The 18,027-nt window shown below is 54.3% G+C and overlaps 4 protein-coding genes and 1 pseudogene across 4 annotated transcripts; all 5 read left to right on the top strand.

The window, feature by feature from the left end:
* Positions 1-1,788: 1,788 nt before the first annotated feature.
* LOC144948148 (histone H1.4-like) lies at positions 1,789-3,589 on the top strand. Its single transcript, XM_078877577.1, has 2 exons — positions 1,789-1,807; positions 2,958-3,589. The coding sequence occupies exons 1-2, from the start codon at positions 1,789-1,791 to the stop codon at positions 3,587-3,589; spliced, it is 651 nt and encodes a 216-aa protein (XP_078733703.1).
* A 1,167-nt stretch (positions 3,590-4,756) lies between these two features.
* Positions 4,757-5,068, top strand: LOC144948147 (histone H4). The gene has a single exon (XM_078877576.1). It carries the CDS (start codon positions 4,757-4,759, stop codon positions 5,066-5,068), a length of 312 nt encoding a protein of 103 aa, XP_078733702.1.
* A 712-nt stretch (positions 5,069-5,780) lies between these two features.
* LOC144947990 (histone H2B type 3-B) lies at positions 5,781-6,182 on the top strand. Its single transcript, XM_078877418.1, has one exon. The coding sequence runs from the start codon at positions 5,781-5,783 to the stop codon at positions 6,180-6,182; it is 402 nt and encodes a 133-aa protein (XP_078733544.1).
* Positions 6,183-15,409: 9,227 nt separating this feature from the next.
* LOC144947989 (histone H3-like) lies at positions 15,410-15,819 on the top strand (annotated as a pseudogene).
* Positions 15,820-15,893: 74 nt separating this feature from the next.
* On the top strand, positions 15,894-17,091 carry LOC144947988 (histone H2A-like). The gene is made up of 2 exons (XM_078877417.1): positions 15,894-15,915; positions 16,631-17,091. Exons 1-2 carry the CDS (start codon positions 15,894-15,896, stop codon positions 17,089-17,091), a joined length of 483 nt encoding a protein of 160 aa, XP_078733543.1.
* The last annotated feature ends 936 nt before the right edge of the window (positions 17,092-18,027 follow it).

Raw genomic sequence — 18,027 nt, 5'->3', positions numbered from 1 at the left:
ATCTCCACCTGCCAGTAACCGGACGCCAGATCGAGGGTGGAAAAATACCGCGCTCCTGCGAGACTGTCGAAGGTGTCGTCGATGCGTGGGATGGGAAAAGCGTCGCCGAGGGTGACTGCGTTCAATTTTCGGTAATCAACGCAGAACCGTGTTGTATTACATTACATTTCGATATTTTACTAGGTTATTTAATTTTAGTGTGTCTTTCTCCTGATTTTCAGGCTTGCTTGCTGTGCCATCGTACTCGCAGCACCACGTTTTCTTTTGGACCACTCATTGATATGCTAATTTTTTCTAACCCCCCTCCCTCTCTCTGCCTCCGCCCCCCCTCTGTCTATTTAAGGCCACCCCACAGAGACGATCACCCCTCTCTGTCACCTGTGTTGCTCTCGCTATGTATGTATCTTGTGATATCTGTCTGCTAATATGTCTGTCTATAGTTTTCTGGTTAGATATTATGTCGCTATTTCATTATACCTGATGATGATTGCTTGTGTTGCAATCGAAACGTCGTATTCTATTATTTAATTTAATTTATTATTTTATCTTTAGACGTGACTTAACCGAAAGAACCAAATAATAATTCCTGCAGTCACGAAAGTTCTAAAATTAAGATTGAACCACTTCTACGGGGAAGTTTTAAGCTTATCTTTTTTCTCTCTCTCTGGCGACTTGTTTTCTCTGCCTGTGTCCTCTTTAGAATGTTCACACTTAAATTCTAACTTAGCAATCTTTGAAATACGTAATCAACCAGGCTATGCGTTAATTGTGTGTTGACCGACCCTCTGTGTTGTATTACATTACATTTCGATATTTTACTAGGTTATTTAATTTTAGTGTGTCTTTCTCCTGATTTTCAGGCTTGCTTGCTGTGCCATCGTACTCGCAGCACCACGTTTTCTTTTGGCCCACTCATTGATATGCTAATTTTTTCTAACCCCCCTCCCTCTCTCTGCCTCCGCCCCCCCTCTGTCTATTTAAGGCCACCCCACAGAGACGATCACCCCTCTCTGTCACCTGTGTTGCTCTCGCTATGTATGTATCTTGTAATATCTGTCTGCTAATATGTCTGTCTATAGTTTTCTGGTTAGATATTATGTCGCTATTTCATTATACCTGATGATGATTGCTTGTGTTGCAATCGAAACGTCGTATTCTATTATTTAATTTAATTTATTATTTTATCTTTAGACGTGACTTAACCGAAAGAACCAAATAATAATTCCTGCAGTCACGAAAGTTCTAAAATTAAGATAGAAACATTTAAATTTAAAGCTTTTACATGAATCATTAAAACATTTAAATTAAAAATTAACTCACAGCGCCCTAAAGCATACAGCTAGGCCTAAAGCCTAGAACTAGGCCTCAATCTCTCCCTTCGTATCGTCCGATTAGGTGTAGCAACATCGCCCCCTACTGCAAACACTTGGCAGGACCCTACAAAAACCTTTTGACTCAGTGGGGCTTTCCTGGCTTAACAAGTGTAATAATACATTATGTTTATATTATTTGGTTATTCGTTCCTACCAGCCCACCCCGCAGGGTCCTGTTTAATAAGGACACCGTCGTCGAGTTGCCCTCGTCCCAAATTGCTCGCAATTAAAGGAATGCTCTGCTCATTCCAGATACCCTTTATGTCTAATTTAGGAACGGTATTTGAGCAGCATTCCAACATTGCATCAATCATGGAACATGGTTTAGAATAAATTGGGATGCCTATTGGAAGAAAGAATCGTGTTTTTTAAAGAATAAAACTCGCTCTTTTTGAGCGGTCAGAAAAGGGATCAAATGAGCACATCAGCTCAGGGTTGTGGCCGGTGTTAGCTGATAGTAAGCAAAAACGTACTGGTAAACGCTGGGGATGTCAACACTCGGTAAAGTATAATATTACTTGTCAAATAAGATGGTACAAATATGTGTAGTTAAATATTTTTTACATGGTTAATAACATCTTTCCAATGATTACTCATTCGTGTTACTTAGTGCAGTAAATACGTGTTACTTATTGCAGTAAAAACAACCCATCGGATGAACCATCCTGCGCTCCTAGAATATCAACTCTGTCGGTGCATTAAACGTAAGATTATATATTTTCTTTAAACATTCGACTGCAGAGTCACTTGAGTTGAATTTGAGTGGTGATGATTGTGCACCGTGCCTCGATCTTGTTCAAGGCGCGCGACCCTTCTGCAGTGCGTGAGCTACTCACCTCTTGCCACGTAAAATGTTAAACTTTCTATTTAATGTCGGTTAATTTTGAGTAATTTTCTTCAGTTTGTTGTCCATCTGAAAATCCATATATTTATTCATTTCAAAGTTCGATTAAAACGTCCAGTTAAAAGTTCGGTGACAAGGGACTGTTGACATGGCGCGCAGTCCTCACCATAGCGCGAGAGGAGGAATCGCGAGCGCGCGAGGCAAAACTTAAATAGAAAATATTTCGTTGGAATTAAATATGAGTAGTCTGTTGAAGCATCTTGTCTTGCAAAAAATTCGAGTGCGTTTTAAATAGTGTTCATCAGTAACACTTTTGAAAACCGACAATCGTCATATCATGCCCTGACCGAACAATGTCTCCCAAATGTTGGTTGTTCACTTGTTTTGAATTATAATTTATATCGTGAGCATTGTCGTATATTGCATAAGTAACGTACATTAAAGAAGTGATCTTCGTGATAATGTATCAACTAGATGCATGTAAGTATGAACGTTACGGGAGTAATCGAGCCCAAAGGCAGGCGTGATAAACACAGTGAGTATGGTGGCAACTCCCTCACCAGAGCTGAGTTCTGGATGATCTCAGCGACGTCCGCATTCAGTACGCCGCTTCTATAATAACCTCGGGCCTGGAGAACACTCGTTTCGAATTCGTGAGAGCGCTGATTTCGATTTCAAAGAGGCGAGGCGATAAAAGCGACGTCTTGAGATGGCGGAAACTGCTCCTGCTCAACCACCAGCTGCGGCTACTTCAGCGCCTAAAAGCCCCAAGAAGAAGCGCGCCGCTCCAAAGGCCAAGAAGGTCGGCCCCAGCGTGTCCGAGCTCATCCTCAAGGCTCTGGCCAGCAGCAAGGAGAGGAACGGCGTGTCTCTTCCTGCGCTCAAAAAGTCGCTTGCTGCCGGAGGATACGACGTGGAGAAGAACAATGCCCGCGTGAAGTTGGCCATCAAGAAGCTCGTGGCCAAAGACGCCGTGGCGCAAGTGAAGGGCAGCGGCGCGTCTGGCTCTTTCAAACTCAACAAGGAAAAGGCTGCCGCAAAGGCGAAGCCCAAGTCGTCAACGGCAAAGCCCGCAGCTAAAAAGCCCGCGGCAGCCAAGAAGGTGAAGAAGCCCGCGGCAGCCAAGAAGACCGCGCCCAAGAAGTCTCCCAAGAAAGCAAAGAAGCCCGCGGCTGCCAAGGCGGCCAAGAGCCCCAAAAAGGTGAAGTCGGTTGTTAAGCCCAAGAAGGCGGCGAAGAGCCCAGCCAAGCCCAAGGCTGCGAAGCCCAAGGTCGCTAAGCCCAAGACCGTCAAGGCCAAGGCCGCTAAACCCAAGGTGGCCAAGCCCAAGAAGGCCGCGGCCAAGCCCAAGAAGACTGCGCCAAAGAAGTGAATTCGATCGGACGACGCTCGATTCACTCCACCTCAACGGCTCTTTTCAGAGCCACCCACTTAGTTAAAAAAGTGAACCAGATGCTGCTGCGCTTCCATTAGTTCATCGGTAACACATGACAGTGTATTACGTTGCTGTTGAATGCGTGCCATATTCTGTAAGTCAAACCCATTTACGGCGTGGCGATGGTTGCTCGCCTTGCCTCGGCCCTGATCAAGGAGCTCGACGCTTGGTGCAGTTCAATCGTGAGGATTTGTGTAGATTGGATAAGTTACGTACATTCGCCAAATTAACTGTATAACGTTTTACCCACTCGATGTGTTTTAAGCATTGATGTGATGGGAGTAATCGAGCCCGAAAGCAGGGATCACAAACACAGTCGAGGCGGGTGGCATCTCCCTCACTCGAACTGAGTGCAGAGTAATCTCAGCGACGTCAGCATTCTCGCTGGCGATTCTAATCTAAATCCAGATTCAAAATCGATGCATTCTTGACGAACCTCCAATTTTGATTATGTGTTGCACCTCTTCATTCCGTCATCATGTTACTGGTGCCAAATATGGAATTTAGTCTAAAAATGTATTGATTCCAGACAGCTTTACTCAATTTGCCTTCATTCGCTCGTTCTCGCCTTTTCACTTTGTTTTTGTTTTGTAAACATTGCGGTGCACCATCTAAACTTCTCTATTAAAATTAATTTATATACGTAAATATCGCATTGTTTACAATGTCTTTCTTACTTTGGGAGAACTAGTTGGTGACGTTCACTCAACTATTGTGTTGGAAGCCGTTTAGCTTCACACGATTATAAAGTTAGTTCATCTTGTTCACTTGAAAACAAGACCTTACACCGATTATTCACTCCACGTGCAACCTTGCAACAGATCGCGTTCCTCTCGCGTTCGCTGCGGGTGTGCCAATATCATTACAGAGTGCTTCGAAGAAGGGTCATTGCCCAAAACGTCGCATATTATACATGTCAAGGAAGTGTTATTGACGACAGTGGAGGGTTTTCTTCGTCACAGAGGTTAAATGTCTAAGGTTTAAGGCGGAGCCATCGCGGAGGGCAGGGGTGGTCGGTGACGTCACCACGCTTCGGGTATAAAGGCGGCTGCTGCTGCAAGCTGAGCGCGCAGTCTCTCGCGAGCTTTGTCAGAAGTAGTCGGAATGTCTGGACGCGGTAAAGGCGGTAAGGGGCTCGGCAAGGGAGGCGCAAAACGCCATCGCAAGGTGCTGCGCGACAACATCCAGGGCATCACCAAGCCCGCCATCCGCCGCCTCGCTCGCCGCGGCGGTGTGAAGCGCATCTCGGGCCTCATCTACGAGGAGACCCGCGGCGTCCTGAAGGTCTTCCTTGAGAACGTCATCCGCGACGCCGTCACCTACACGGAGCACGCCAAGCGCAAGACCGTCACCGCCATGGACGTGGTCTACGCCCTCAAGCGCCAGGGCCGCACTCTCTACGGCTTCGGAGGCTGAGCGCCCATCTCTCGCACACTAAGCCAACCCAAAGGCTCTTTTCAGAGCCACCCACCTCTTCGAAACTGCTTGCGCCAGTGTTGCCAAACACTTTCTAAATGGAGCACATGTCCTGGGTTGTTGCGCGCCAATTCCTCGTGAGCGTGGTGGACGTTTGCTTGTTGAGTTGGCGAATCTTCATCTGCTTGCACATGAATGAAAGAAATCAAGGTATTCGCGACACGTCACATTTAACAAGGCGTGATTCTTGAACGCGTTAATACAGTACCCATTTCTGGTATTTCACCGAGCGCTTGTATTTTTCCAAATTGCGTTCATAAAACGCCCGTGCGCCGTATTAGACGAGTGGTGAAACAATCCCTCGTAAGAAACAAAAAAACCCACGCTCAAAACACAATATACTGTATTGGGTATTCTCGTCATCCTTTTTAAAACAAAGGCAATGCCATGGCTGCAATTCACTAATATACATGTTTGGACATTACATTGTGTTATATTTGCAGTAAAAATCGATATTAAAGTGAACATCGCGTCCGCGTTTCTCATTGGACGCTGATGGAGAGGGATGGTACTAAAAGAGCCACTCAGCAGCGCCGCGCACTACGATCCTCTGATTTGCATCTCGCCTCCTATAAAAGGAGCTCAACGCGCGACCGACATCCACATTCGCTTCCCGTCTGTTCTGACCTGAAGCTGCCTACGACGCGTCGACATGCCCGATCCTCCCGCATCAAAGAGCGCTGGGCCGGCCAAGGTTCCTGCTCCCAAGAAGGGCTCCAAGAAGGCTGTGACCAAGGCTACGCGCAAGGATGGCAAGAAGCGACGCCACCGCAGGAAGGAGAGCTACGCCATTTACATCTACAAGGTGATGAAGCAGGTGCACCCCGATACCGGCATCTCGTCCAAGGCAATGAGCATCATGAACTCGTTCGTCAACGACATCTTCGAGCGCATCGCTTCCGAGGCGTCCCGCCTGGCGCACTACAACAAGCGCTCCACCATCACTTCTCGGGAGATCCAGACCGCAGTGCGACTGCTGCTTCCCGGCGAGCTGGCCAAGCACGCCGTGTCGGAGGGCACCAAGGCCGTCACCAAGTACACAAGCTCCAAGTGAAGCCTCGACTCCACCATTAATTACAAAGGCTCTTTTCAGAGCCACCCACCTCTCCGAACCTGCTTGTACCAGTCCTAGCAGGAGTACAAAACGAAACTTCCAACAAAGCCCCGGTTCACGCGGGGACATTGTTCGCTCATTGAGTGAAGTGGAGAGATCGAACGCATTTTAACATGTTTCCACGTGAATAAAAGCGATAACAATATTCATGGCACATCATATTCACCAGCAGGCATTTCTTGGACTTGTTTGTCCATTGATTTCATCTGCAGCCCATTCAGATATTACATTGGATATTTGGAGCCAAAACCTTGCAATGCAATATATTTAATTCGTGGTTGTATTTTCGGGCAGGAACTAACATTTTGCACGTGTACATATATGTAAAAGTAAGCGCCTAGCATGGATGACTAGTGCAGTATAATTGATGATCATCATCTCAATGCCAAGAGAATAGATATCTATCCCTGTGATCACCTCTTTCCGACATTTTTACGTATTGCTGTTTCCAATGAAGTGCAGTTTCTTCACACTTTATTTAGATCATGCAGAGCACTGTAGAGTTGTTTTCGGAAAGGTGTTTGCTTGAGAAAATAACATCCGTTAAAGACATCGACGGCGCTCAAAGGGTACTGTGGGGGTCGCTAGCCCCCGAGATCCCTCCCTCGATAATACTAACGGCCGGACTAACCTCATCAATCGCCCCCCCGCTGCTAAGCGAACCGCCGCTAGGCTCCTCACCCAGGGTGTGGGAGCCGTCACCCGAGGGTTCCCCTCCCCCGCGGGTCCGCGTAGCAGGCATGGATAACCACGCACGCGCACACCCACACACAGCTCTGCACGGCACTCACCCAACCCTGACCACTCACGTTAGGATCGCGCACCTGTGTTACACACGTCGTGAACGTGCGCGCACACACGCATACAGCTCCACACGCGATACCCACTCCTGCGCCGCTCTGCGCCGCGCTGGCCGCCCACGTTACGATCGCGCACCTTGGGCACGCCGATTACGCACGCCGAGAGCTTACGCAAGTAACGAGCGCACGCAAGCGGGGCACACGCCGACACGACGACTCGTCCCCTCCCCCACTCGCGCGTGCACGTCAACACAAATATCGTACAAGGACGATTCTCCTCTCACACGGCTGCGTAGTCACGCCAACACACCAAAAGTGCTCTCCCCGGGCGTTAACGCACACACCTCCGTACCCGCACAATCGTACAGAGACCACGGCCTTTATGCGTACAACGACCACACACTCGCGAATGCAGTGCACGCTAATACCACGTTCCAAAAACACCCAACAACACGGTTTTGTTACTACGCTCGAGATTTTATTAGCCCTTGCTAACCAACCGAGCCACCCGTGTGTGTGTGCGGGACAGCAAGGCGCTTCTAACCCACACTCTGGTGCCGTGTAGCCCTATTCTATGCTGCGCTCTCTGCTAAACCGCTTTCCTACTCGTCCTTACCCCGAACTAACCCTCTCCTACGGATCCTACCCTCCGCTCTGAGGTGTTGTAAGGCGCGCAACACGATACCGTCTGTAGTCCTTGGTGACCTTGCGGCGCTCAGATCGTCCTGCAGACAATCTAGCGGCTCGCCCGATGACTCCTTCGTCGCTGACCCCGTGTCCAAACTCCAGAAGAAGAGAGTTCCCTACTGCCCCTGCGTTTTCTTTTAAACTATTCACATCAAAGGCTAGGCGCCCCCGTCCCGACCGCCTTGGTCTCTCGACCAATCCTGAGCCTAGGATTTCCCGCTCTTTTGCGATCCCGCCGGCCTTTGAACTTTCGACCAATCAGTCGTCCCGGCTCCTGATCCCAGCTATCTGCCTTGCTGACCCGTGTTTGTGTTTGTATGCGTTTCTAACTGCGGGGCTCTCTGAGCTCGCCGTGGTCGTGCGATCTCAAATCCGCCCACGGCGCCGCAGTGTTACTTGGCCTGGGAAGGGTCCTGTCCAATTCCCTGGCCCTGAGAAACCGTGGGGTAACCCCCCTAGGGGGCCCTCGGGTGAAAACTCAGGGTAGGTGACCCGACCACGAGGCCCTACGTGGGTGCGGGTGCGTGTTTATGTGGGGGGGGTGATGGGGGGCAGTGCGGCGGTGGAAGCCGGGCGGCTCCCTGGCTCGGCCGAGCGGCCCCGTCGCTGTGGCACCACATAGCCCCCCGGGGTGCCAGTCCCCGTCCCGGGTTGACTGGAGCACCTCGCCTGGGTTGCCCCCACGAGGTATCGCCGCGGGGTCCGCGGGATTCGCCCGGCCCTTGTGGCTGGCCTCGGGGGTGGCGGCTCCGTCTCCTGGGGCTCCGGCGGTGGTCTCCTCCTCCATTCCAACGGCTCCCCTCGGTCTCTGGCACCTGCGGGCTGGGGAACAAACTCAGAGGCGGTGGGGTTTAAGGGTCGCCGTCCTCGTCGCCCCCGGCCCCGTCCGGGGCCCCTCGGAGCCCGGGGCTCCGTGGGGCCCATATACTGCGCGAGGCCCCCGGGCACGGGGGGTAGGGGGACCCCGGGGTTTCGGGGTACTTGGACGGCGGGGCTCCCCCCCTCGGGGGCTGCTCGCCACGGCTTCAGTCGGCGGATGTTGACCACCATCTCCCGGCCCCTCTCTCCTCCCTGAATCAGCACCGTCCATGGTGAGATCTGCCGTCTCACAATCCAGGGTCCTCGCCAGTAGGTGGTCAGCTTCCCCACCTGTCCGGCACCGACGCGGGGAGTGTACAGCCACACCTCGGAGCCCGCAGTGTAGAAGGGGGGCTCCATACGGGGTCGGGCGCCCTGCTCTTGCCGCTGGTGCGCGGCCTCTCCGTGCGGGTAGGCTCGGCCCCTGGCCCCTCGCAGGGTCTCCAGCAAGTGCTCCACGGGGTGGCTCCCTTCCTCCCGTTGCGGCGGAGGGACACCGAACAGCAGATCTGCGGGCAGGCGAGACTCGCGACCAAACATCATTAGGAACGGGGTCTGTCCTGTAGATGTGTGAACGGCGGTGGTGTAGGCGAACAGGGCATAGGGGAGGTGTTCGTCCCAGTCCTGTTGATTCGCGGCCGCCATGCGTTTAAGCTTCCCGGCCAGAGTCTGGTTCATCCTCTCTACCATCCCGTTCGCCTGGGGGTGATATGCCGTGGTTCGGTCCTTCTGGATCCCGAACTCTCGGCACAGCGCCTGGAATAGTTCGGCCTCGAATTCACTACCCTGGTCGGTAATGACTCGTTCGGGGATCCCGCACTTAAGTACGTAGTTTTCCACGAAGGCCCGGGCCACTACGAGGGCTGTTTTATCCGGGATAGCCACCGCCACGGGGTAGCGGGTGAAGTACTCCACCGCTACAAGAATATATCGGTTGCCCCGGTGGGATCGTGGAAAGGGCCCTTGCAGGTCGATTCCGACCAACTGATTCGTCCGACTGACTCGGAACGGCCTCAGGGGTACCTGGTACCTCGCCGGCTTTTGCCCACACTGCTGACAGGCCCGGCAGCCCTGCACCCAGGCGGCCACATCTTGCGCCAATTTAGGCCAGAGATACTGGCGACGCAGAGTCTCCAGGGTGCGCCGTTCCCCATCATGGCCCCCGAGCGGGTGGTCGTGTACCAGTCGTAGCAGCTGGGGTCGCACCTGGGCAGGAACACAGATACACCCCGGCTGGCCGGCCTCGGTTAACTCCCGTACCACTCCGTTCTGTACACACAACCGGGCATACAAACCGCTCCAGGGTCCTGGTAGGGCGCTCTTTTCCTCCCGCAGTGCCGCCTCCACTGCCGCCAGATCCGGATCTCGCTGCTGGGTCTGTCTCAGCTGCTCGTCGTTTAGGCCCGGGAAGGCACAGCCGACGTCCTCCTGGGTCCGTCCGATCGGGTCCCGAGCCGCGGGTCCCGCGCTTGCCGGGCGGTCGACGGGATCCTCAGTGCCACCTGCGAGGGTCTCTGTGGCGCACACTGCACTCTCTCTCGGGGGGGGGAGTTTAGTTTCCGCGCGCTCCTTGGGTTCTGCTGCCTGGCGGCAGCGTCCCCCCGTGAAGCACGGGCAGGCGTCTCCCTCCCTCGTCTCAGCGCGCACCGCGGGCCGTCTTGACAAGGCGTCCGCGTTCGCGTGTGTCCGCCCCGCTCGGTACTCGATCTGCAGGTTGTACTCCTGCAGCTGCGCCAGCCATCGAGCCATCTGCCCCCGCGGTTCCTTGAATGTAAGGAGGAACTGCAGTGCATAATGATCGGTGCGCACACGACATTTCCTGCCGTACAAGTACGGTCGGAACTGTTTACACGCGAAAATTACAGCATACAGTTCCTGACGGGTTACACAATAGTTCAGTTCGGCCCCGCTCAGGGTCCGACTGGCGTACGCGATGACACGCTCCGTCCCACCCTGCACTTGCGACAGCACCGCGCCCAGCCCACTGCTGCAGGCGTCAGTGTCCAAAATAAAATCGGTGGTGAAATCTGGGAAAGCCAAGGTGGGGGTGTGGGTGAGGTGGTCTTTGAGTGTGGTGAAAGCCGTCTGGCAGGCCTCCGACCACTGATAGGGGTTCTTAGGGGAGGTGAGTTGGGTGAGGGGGCGTGCAATCTCACTGAATCCCTTTACAAATCGACGGTAATAAGTGGCGAGTCCCAAGAATGACCTGATCTCCGTCAGGTTCCTCGGCCGCGGCCAATCCACTACGGCACGCACCTTCTCGGGATCGGTGCTCACCCCTGCCTCGCTGACTCGGTGTCCGAGGTACCCCACCTCGCGTTGCGCAATGTAACACTTACGTGGCTTGAGCTTGAGATGGGCTGCTCGCAGTCGCTGGAATACTTCCCGCAGCCTGGACCAGTGTTCGGACAGCGACCTACTGAACACTATTACGTCGTCCAGGTAAATCAGGCACTGTTCCCACTGCAAGCCCCGCATCACCAACTCCATCAACCGCTGGAACGTCGCGGGCGCGTTAGTGAGTCCGAACGGCAACACTCGAAACTCAAACAGGCCCATCGGGGTGGTGAATGCTGTTTTTGGCCGATCCTCCTCCGTCATCTCCACCTGCCAGTAACCGGACGCCAGATCGAGGGTGGAAAAATACCGCGCTCCTGCGAGACTGTCGAAGGTGTCGTCGATGCGTGGGATGGGAAAAGCGTCGCCGAGGGTGACTGCGTTCAATTTTCGGTAATCAACGCAGAACCGAGTCGATCCGTCCTTTTTCGTTACCAGTACCACCGGGGCAGACCAAGGGCTCGCGGAGGGCTGGATTATGTTATCGCGTAGCATATCCGTGACTGCCTCTTTGATCTGGGTCCGTTCAGGCGCGCCCACTCGGTATGCGGGGAGTTTGATGGGTCGGGCTGCACCTGTGTCAATTTGGTGCTTGACCAGGTCGGTCCGGCCCACGTCCGAATCGTGCTCACTGAACACGTCGGCGTACTCCCGCAATAACCCGCGCAGCTGATCGGCCTCCCCCTTAGGTAAGGCTGCCCAAGGCACATGTAGCGCATCCTGCAGGGGAACAATCTCGGCTCGGGGGGTCGGGCCGACTCGCCAGGCCAGATCCTGGCTGTCCTCGGGGCGGCCAGGGTCCTCCGCCCAGAGTGCGAACACCGAGTCGTTCGAGTGGCGAGCGTGCAGGGGGTGTACGGTGGCTACCGGGGTGCGTCGTCGTATCATTGCCGAGGTACTGTGTGGGTTAAACACACGTATAAACAGCCGGCCCCCATCTGCGTTTACCAGTGTGGCTGACCCTACCACCCCGTATCGCGATGCCAACTCCGGGTGAGGAGTCAGCATTACCTCGCCCGATGGTCGGTGGGTTGGGTCGGTGGAGAGGGTTGCCACTGGCACCAGCATCTCGGCGAGAGGCCCGATGGTGACGGCCGACACCAGCGTAGCGGCCACGGGTGTGAAGCGTGGGCGATTCGGCTCCTGTCCTAGGAACGGAATCCGCTCCCCGCTGCCCTCCACCGTAGCGCATCGTTGCCGGGGCTGTACGTTAAGTCCCAACTTTTCCAGGAGGTCCGTTCCTGCAATGCACTCGTGGCACAACACACTCGAAACGTAGAATTCCTGTGTGCACACCTGGTTTCCTAGACGGACCTCGAGGGAGACCTTCCCCAGCAACCCCATCCCGGCTCCGCTTGCCGTGTGCAGCGCGCGATCCGGGGCCTGCAGGCAGCCCACGTCCACCCCGAGCATGCTGCAGTGCGCGGCGCTCATGAGAGAGGCCACGGCGCCCGTGTCCAACAGGATCCGGGTGCGCTGCCCGTTCACCTGGCCTTCCACCAGCGACGTGGCTCCCGTTATCCCTGCCACCAGCTCCCGCAGCCAATCGCCCGAGGTCCATGCGCCCTTGGGTGTTGTCGTTGTAACCTGTTTATGGATCACTCGCTCGCCATTATTATTACAGCTGGTTTGGGTCGGGTCTACGTCGATTTCATCCCCTGGTGGTCCCCTCTCTAGGGGGGGCTTAGTGTTTGACCTATGCATCGGCCTCGCACGGGCGCGCTGAGGGCAGTCCCTCATGAGATGCCCTCGACGGTCGCACACATAACACGTCCTGGGAGGAGTGGCGGCTCTGTGGCGAACTTTCTGCCCACTCCCTCCTCCCCCCGTGCGCTGTTGCTCATACTCTGCTTCTAGTCGGGCTATCCTCCCAGTTAATCCTCCTACCTCGGCCTGGACCGTCTCTACCATTGTCTCCAGCGCAGTCATGTGTGCCCGTACTTGGGTTACCTTGTTGTCTACTTGGGTTACCCTGTCACCTACCTGGGTTACCCTGTCACCTACCTGGGTTACCTGGCCGGAGACATCCTTTATACCCGTTTGTATACCGGCAACCCATCCCGGGGTTGTCTCGCGGGACACTGGAGGTTCTCTTTCCCGGCCCCTTACCGTCCTCGCGAGCTCCTGTTCCTCCTCCTCGTCTTCCGAGAGCAGGCTCGCAATGGCGCGCTCTCGTCCCAGCCCCCGGAGCTGCGCGCGTTCGCTGTGAATTCTTTCACACTTACGTGCGCGCTCGACAAGGGTGTTAAAGGGAAGACGTGGGCAGCTCATGTCTGGCTGCCACCACGCCGTGCGAGACAGGTACCGCTGGATTTTCTCGGCAGCCAGTTCCTCAATAACCTCAGTTGCGTACCCCGGGCGTGCGATCTTTGTTAACTCGCGCACATCCTCGGCGTAATCACGGAGATCTTCGCCAGGTTGGCGACGGCGCGCCTCTAAGGCCGATTTTGCTTCCTCCTCGTCACGCGTGCCAAAACGCTGATCGAGTCGGCGCATCAGCTCCTCTAGCTGTGTCTGTGCGCTCGCGGGTAACGCTTCTACAAAATCGGCTGCCCGCCCATCAAGATTCATATTAAGTTGACGTACTGCCTGCGCGTCCGTCCATCCATTAATTTCCTTGGCCCCTAAGAGATTGCGGGCGAATGCCTTCCACGAAGGGGCCCCCCGGCCGGTAAATATCAGTCTTATTTTAGCGTGAGGTAACGCGGGGGTCCATCCTACTTCTGACACCAATTTGTGGGGGTCGCTAGCCCCCGAGATCCCTCCCTCGATAATACTAACGGCCGGACTAACCTCATCAATCGCCCCCCCGCTGCTAAGCGAACCGCCGCTAGGCTCCTCACCCAGGGTGTGGGAGCCGTCACCCGAGGGTTCCCCTCCCCCGCGGGTCCGCGTAGCAGGCATGGATAACCACGCACGCGCACACCCACACACAGCTCTGCACGGCACTCACCCAACCCTGACCACTCACGTTAGGATCGCGCACCTGTGTTACACACGTCGTGAACGTGCGCGCACACACGCATACAGCTCCACACGCGATACCCACTCCTGCGCCGCTCTGCGCCGCGCTGGCCGCCCACGTTACGATCGCGCACCTTGGGCACGCCGATTACGCACGCCGAGAGCTTACGCAAGTAACGAGCGCACGCAAGCGGGGCACACGCCGACACGACGACTCGTCCCCTCCCCCACTCGCGCGTGCACGTCAACACAAATATCGTACAAGGACGATTCTCCTCTCACACGGCTGCGTAGTCACGCCAACACACCAAAAGTGCTCTCCCCGGGCGTTAACGCACACACCTCCGTACCCGCACAATCGTACAGAGACCACGGCCTTTATGCGTACAACGACCACACACTCGCGAATGCAGTGCACGCTAATACCACGTTCCAAAAACACCCAACAACACGGTTTTGTTACTACGCTCGAGATTTTATTAGCCCTTGCTAACCAACCGAGCCACCCGTGTGTGTGTGCGGGACAGCAAGGCGCTTCTAACCCACACTCTGGTGCCGTGTAGCCCTATTCTATGCTGCGCTCTCTGCTAAACCGCTTTCCTACTCGTCCTTACCCCGAACTAACCCTCTCCTACGGATCCTACCCTCCGCTCTGAGGTGTTGTAAGGCGCGCAACACGATACCGTCTGTAGTCCTTGGTGACCTTGCGGCGCTCAGATCGTCCTGCAGACAATCTAGCGGCTCGCCCGATGACTCCTTCGTCGCTGACCCCGTGTCCAAACTCCAGAAGAAGAGAGTTCCCTACTGCCCCTGCGTTTTCTTTTAAACTATTCACATCAAAGGCTAGGCGCCCCCGTCCCGACCGCCTTGGTCTCTCGACCAATCCTGAGCCTAGGATTTCCCGCTCTTTTGCGATCCCGCCGGCCTTTGAACTTTCGACCAATCAGTCGTCCCGGCTCCTGATCCCAGCTATCTGCCTTGCTGACCCGTGTTTGTGTTTGTATGCGTTTCTAACTGCGGGGCTCTCTGAGCTCGCCGTGGTCGTGCGATCTCAAATCCGCCCACGGCGCCGCAGTGTTACTTGGCCTGGGAAGGGTCCTGTCCAATTCCCTGGCCCTGAGAAACCGTGGGGTAACCCCCCTAGGGGGCCCTCGGGTGAAAACTCAGGGTAGGTGACCCGACCACGAGGCCCTACGTGGGTGCGGGTGCGTGTTTATGTGGGGGGGGTGATGGGGGGCAGTGCGGCGGTGGAAGCCGGGCGGCTCCCTGGCTCGGCCGAGCGGCCCCGTCGCTGTGGCACCACAGTACTACTGCATCGTGATGCGGCATTCTGAAATGATCCAAACTGTGAACATTTTGTTGATTAAGAAGAGTTGACGACTCGAGATCATTGCACGCTGCCAACCAATCAGCACGCTCCCCTTCTTCGCACGTCACGACTCCGCTGACCAGTGAGCGCGCGCTCTGGGCTACATAAGCCGCCTTCTCCCCGCCTGTGAGAATCTTTGCCCTCACCAAGCCATGGCTCGCACCAAGCAGACGGCTCGCAAGTCCACGGGCGGCAAGGCCCCCCGCAAGCAACTCGCCACCAAGGCGGCCGAAAGAGCGCTCCGGCCACGGGCGGCGTCAAGAAGCCTCACCGCTACAGGCCCGGCACCGTCGCTCTGCGCGAGATCCGCCGCTACCAGAAGTCCACCGAGCTGCTCATCCGCAAACTGCCCTTCCAGCGCCTCGTCAGGGAGATCGCGCAGGACTTCAAGACCGACCTGCGCTTCCAGAGCTCCGCTGTCATGGCTCTGCAGGAGGCCAGCGAAGCGTACCTTGTCGCGCTCTTCGAGGACACCAACCTGTGCGCCATCCACGCCAAGCGCGTCACCATCATGCCCAAGGACATTCAGCTCGCCCGCCGCATTCGTGGCGAGCGCGCTTGAACGCCCAGCTCGGCCCTCAAAGCACAACACAAAGGCTCTTTTCAGAGCCACCACTTACTCATGAAAACGCTTCCATGTGTGTTCTTCAAAGTTCGGGTGCCGGAAACCTTCGTTTGCTGGTCACGGCTCTCACGAGTCGTCAGGCGTAAGCGACAATGAAGTTCATTTTCTATACCCCGCCGCTCATATTTTTCAACATCACACGTTGGTGTCGTATATAAGCGTTGTGAAACCATGCTTACATAATGTTCAACAAAAGGGTTATTTTGGTGAAATATATTAACTATTAAACCCAAAGAAATTGGTTTATGTTGTTTCAAGCCCGAGCTGATAAGAAGTTCACATTTTGCAAACTAAGAGACTGAATTATTCACGCACATATATTTTTAGGCATTGCCCGAACAGGCGGTTAAAGGAAAATATATATACACCGTATAGGCACGTGGGCGATCAATCACGAGCTCAAGGCTATCACAATGATTTCTTATAACCAATGCGGTCCCTCAAAATGATTATAATCAATAATACATTGATATTTGCGGAATCCGCTTATAAGTTTGACTTGCCAGCACGTGCCCATAAATTAACTCTATCATGCTTAAAACTTGAACCTATTAAGTACGTGTATCGCATTGTTTCATTCATAAGATGCGTGTCCGCATTAAAATATATATGGATACAAATAATTAAAGTCAACATCGAATCCTCGCGTCCCGGCTTTTCATTGGTGGCTCAAGGAGAGGGCGGGACTCGACCGAGAGGAGCCAATCAGCAGCGGCGCGCTCTACGATCCTCGTCTCCGCTATAAAAGCCGCTCCGGTGGTGCGTGTTAACGTCACAAATCGTTCGTACTTTGTCTCCAGTGCTTTTTGCATCCTAGGTCGCTTAACAATGTCTGGACGCGGCAAGACCGGTGGCAAGTCTCGCGCCAAGGCAAAGTCCCGCTCTTCCCGCGCCGGCCTGCAGTTCCCCGTGGGTCGCGTTCACAGGCTGCTCCGCAAGGGCAATTACGCCCAGCGGGTCGGCGCTGGAGCACCCGTCTACCTGGCCGCCGTGCTCGAGTACCTTTCTGCCGAGATCCTCGAGCTGGCTGGCAATGCTGCCCGCGACAACAAGAAGACGAGGATCATCCCCCGACACCTGCAGCTCGCCGTGCGAAACGACGAGGAGCTCAACAAGCTCATGGGCGGCGTGACTATCGCCCAGGGCGGTGTGCTGCCCAACATCCAGGCCGTGCTGCTGCCCAAGAAGACCTCTCAGGCAAAGAAGTAAACGCGCCGCCGCCTCTACCACCACAACAACGGCTCTTTTCAGAGCCACCCACTTGCTTGCAAAGAGCTCGGACAGTCGTACACAGGGGTTTTGTTATTAATAAGGTCACCGTCGTCGAGTTGCCCTCGTCCCAAATTGCTCGCAATTAAACGAATTCCCTGCTCATTCCAGATACCCTTTATGTCTAATTTAGGAACGGTATTTGAGCAACATTCCAACATTGCATCAATCATGGAACATGGTTTAGAATAAATTGGGATGCCTATTGGAAGAAAGAATCGTGTTTTTTTAAGAATAAAACTCGCTCTTTTTGAGCGGTCAGATTACATATGAAGAGGAGTCGGAGAATGGTTCAAGCACTTTAAGGGATCTGCGAGCCACCCTCACGCACCACGCAAACACGACATCTCCGCTCTCACGACAACACGCACCAATCACACGCGCGGGGAAGAACTGGACGGGGGGGTCAGGGGTCAAAGGGCAGTGACGTCACCCGGACCAGGCGTGCTGGACACGGATGTGTATTGGGAGCGGAGATTGAAGAGTTAAAAGGGGCTGTGGGACGTGTGCCCGGGGTTGGTCAAAACACACACAATATTTTGTTATTTCCATTCTACGTGACTTTACCGAAAGAACCAAGAAGACAGCAAGAGGTTATTAAGTTTTGAGAACATTAAACTACATATTCTAATCCTACACGCTAATCTGAGTTCTTATGCGCTACGGAAGCTCATTAACTTTGCACTATAATCCACCATGCTAAGCGAAGTTAATTTCCTTTAACATGCCACGCTATTTATTACCTTTACACTATAATACCCCAGTAACACCACTTCGGCTGCCTTTGCTCTCAAAACGTGTTAAACTCTTGCTGGTAACAGCTTCTCTTCACAAGGCAGCAGACATCGCGATTAACACCTGAAGACAGGCGCTTGT

The sequence above is a fragment of the Lampetra fluviatilis genome, chromosome 48 (genome assembly GCF_964198595.1).
Source record: "Lampetra fluviatilis chromosome 48, kcLamFluv1.1, whole genome shotgun sequence".
NCBI classification, from domain to species: Eukaryota; Metazoa; Chordata; class Hyperoartia; order Petromyzontiformes; family Petromyzontidae; genus Lampetra; species Lampetra fluviatilis.
Note: the sequence above shows the minus strand (reverse complement) of the source record. Positions and strands in the feature narration are given on the sequence as shown.

Coding starts and splice junctions, on each gene's coding strand:
- LOC144948147 (XM_078877576.1), top strand. CDS start 4,757: ATGTCTGGACGCGGTAAAGGCGGTAAGGGGCTCGGCAAGGGAGGCGCA.
- LOC144947990 (XM_078877418.1), top strand. CDS start 5,781: ATGCCCGATCCTCCCGCATCAAAGAGCGCTGGGCCGGCCAAGGTTCCT.
- LOC144947988 (XM_078877417.1), top strand. CDS start 15,894: ATGTGTGTTCTTCAAAGTTCGG. Junction 15,916..16,630: donor GTGTGTTCTTCAAAGTTCGG/GTGCCGGAAACC, acceptor CCGCTATAAAAG/CCGCTCCGGTGGTGCGTGTT.